Raw genomic sequence first — 2,120 nt, 5'->3', positions numbered from 1 at the left:
GTTTACTTCCCTGTTCTGGGCTTCAGTTTCTCCCTCAGGTTAAAGGAGTGACTGAGCTTCTGTTCCTGGAAGGCATGATGAGATGATGAGAATCCACATATTGGGAGGGGCCACTTGGGTAGAAGAGTGGACAGAGCCCTCGGTGACCAACTAAGGAGGCTACAATATGCAAATGAGTGGGTGTGGCTTGCCTCCTGGTTGGCTGAAGGGGCCCTGAGGTCACAATGTGTGGGTTTTCTCCACATCCCATGATTGTTTCTGGCCAAAACTCATTGACCTGGTTGGTCCTCTTGACTCTTTGTCCACCTGGGGAAAGAAGACCATGGAAACCCTCTATCAGGCTGGGTCGGTCTTCATGAAGGTGAATACCTTACAAGGGAAGAAAATGGTGGAGAGCGGCCTCCAGTCTGGAGACTTCTCCCTGCCCCCGTCGTGGCCCTCCTGCCTCCCGCCAGCGGCCGACTTGGAGATGCTGCAGCAGAAGGTGGCCGTGGTACAGCGGGAGCTGGAGGACTTCAAGAAGGAGGTGCTGCCGGCCATCCAGTCCCTGGAGGAGGCCTTCTGCGAGCTGAACGGGGCCCTGGCGCAGCAGGAGGAGCAGGCGGCCCGCGTGAGGCAGCGGCTGCGGGAGGAGGAGGACAGGGGCGTCGTGCGCAACAAGGTCCTGACCTTCCTGCTGCCCCGCGAGAAGCAGCTCCGCCAGCACTGCCAGCGCCTGGAGGGTCTGCTCCTGGGCAGGGGCCGCGAGGCGCTGGTCCCCCCCAAGAAGATCCAGGCACACTGAAGCCTCCCGGGCTGCACCAGCCAAGGGCCGAGGCCGAGATAACAGAAGGACAAACCCTAGGTCCCCACCCACGCGCTTCCCTCCCCCATTCCCATCGCTTTGCTTCTACCCGAACAACACCCTGTGGAGAGGTGACAAGACCTAGTACGTCCTCTCGGGACCCTCCTCTCATCCGGGTCATCGGGGAAGGTTGCACCCCAGCACTAAGTCTTTTAGACCCCACTTAGCTCTCTTCGTTTTTGTAATGCTAATATTGCCGAAATGTATAACGTGTTTTTTTTTATCTTCTTAAACTGATGGCATTGAACAGAATTTACCTTTCTCTTAATGACTTCAGGCTTTGGTGATGGGATACTTTATGCACGGTCCCCGGAGATGGGGCGGGTCATCTGCCGCTACACGAAATATGCCCAGCTCTTAGCTCCTTGGGCTTTCCGGTTAAGCCCTCACGGCTGCCTTTCCTTTGCTTTCTCTGCCCACCTCCACTTCCTCCCCGCTTCGCCTGCAGGGATTGACAGAGTTTATTAGTCGCCTGACGGGTGGGGTCATTTGCACGCTTGTGGACCCCTGACGTGCTGTCTCCAGGGCGGGGCTGTAAAGTAGCGAGACTGATGGTCACAGTGACTCACAGAACAGGACTTGTTAGTATGCCCGGGCATTTATCAGGTAATTTATGCACATCGTCTCCTTGACTCTCACAGGCACCTTTGGAAGTGAGTGCTGCCCCCCCCCCCCCCCCCCCCCCCACTGAGCACAGGGGGAAAACGGGCCTCAGGAAGAGGGGGTCTTTTACCTAGGACTGAACTGAACACTTCCCGCTCCAAGCTGGGATGTGGCAGGGCCCTGGTTCCAGTCTGGGTCGCAAGCTCGTCCATCCCACATCCTGCTGTCCCTCCTGGTTTTAGTCAAGCCACACTTTATACTCAGGCTGCTCACGGACCTGTCCTTCCGGAGGGCTGAGACTGTCACATAGGAGGCTTTGGGGTTCATTAGCTGTCCCCTTACCTTTTAATTCTGCTGGATTGCTCTCCTTCGTAGAACGACATATCCTCTCTCTGGATCCCCCAAACACAGCCATTTGCCCCCAAACAGGAGAATTGAGGTGCCCAGAGGCCAGAGTGAATGTCTGGGCAGAGTTGGAGTTGTCTCCCAGCTCAGGACTCACAACCTATTCCATATCCTCCGATCTTCTGTTTTTGCCCCATCCTCCTTTTTCTTTTATAAAATCTCCCAAGATAAGATATGAACATCTGGACGCCCCCCCCAAGTTGGACGTCTCAAATAAAACCCTATCACCCATTGTTAATCGACTATTCCTTGGTCAATCATCTTCTCT

At 55.4% G+C, this 2,120-nt stretch overlaps 1 protein-coding gene across 1 annotated transcript; it reads left to right on the top strand.

Annotated features, from left to right (window-relative positions):
• The first annotated feature begins 200 nt into the window (after positions 1 to 200).
• CCDC182 (coiled-coil domain containing 182) lies at positions 201 to 1,507 on the top strand. The gene has a single exon (XM_077163075.1). It carries the CDS (start codon positions 323 to 325, stop codon positions 782 to 784), a length of 462 nt encoding a protein of 153 aa, XP_077019190.1. The 5' UTR covers positions 201 to 322; the 3' UTR covers positions 785 to 1,507.
• Positions 1,508 to 2,120: the final 613 nt, after the last annotated feature.

The sequence above is a fragment of the Tamandua tetradactyla genome, chromosome 6 (assembly GCF_023851605.1).
Source record: "Tamandua tetradactyla isolate mTamTet1 chromosome 6, mTamTet1.pri, whole genome shotgun sequence".
In the NCBI taxonomy this organism is placed as follows: domain Eukaryota; kingdom Metazoa; phylum Chordata; class Mammalia; order Pilosa; family Myrmecophagidae; genus Tamandua; species Tamandua tetradactyla.
The sequence above is the reverse complement of the archived record's forward strand: the minus strand, read 5'-3'. Positions and strand labels throughout refer to the sequence as shown.

Bases quoted from the DNA above. Each gene is read 5' to 3' on its own strand.
- CCDC182 (XM_077163075.1), top strand. From the start codon at position 323: ATGGAAACCCTCTATCAGGCTGGGTCGGTCTTCATGAAGGTGAATACC.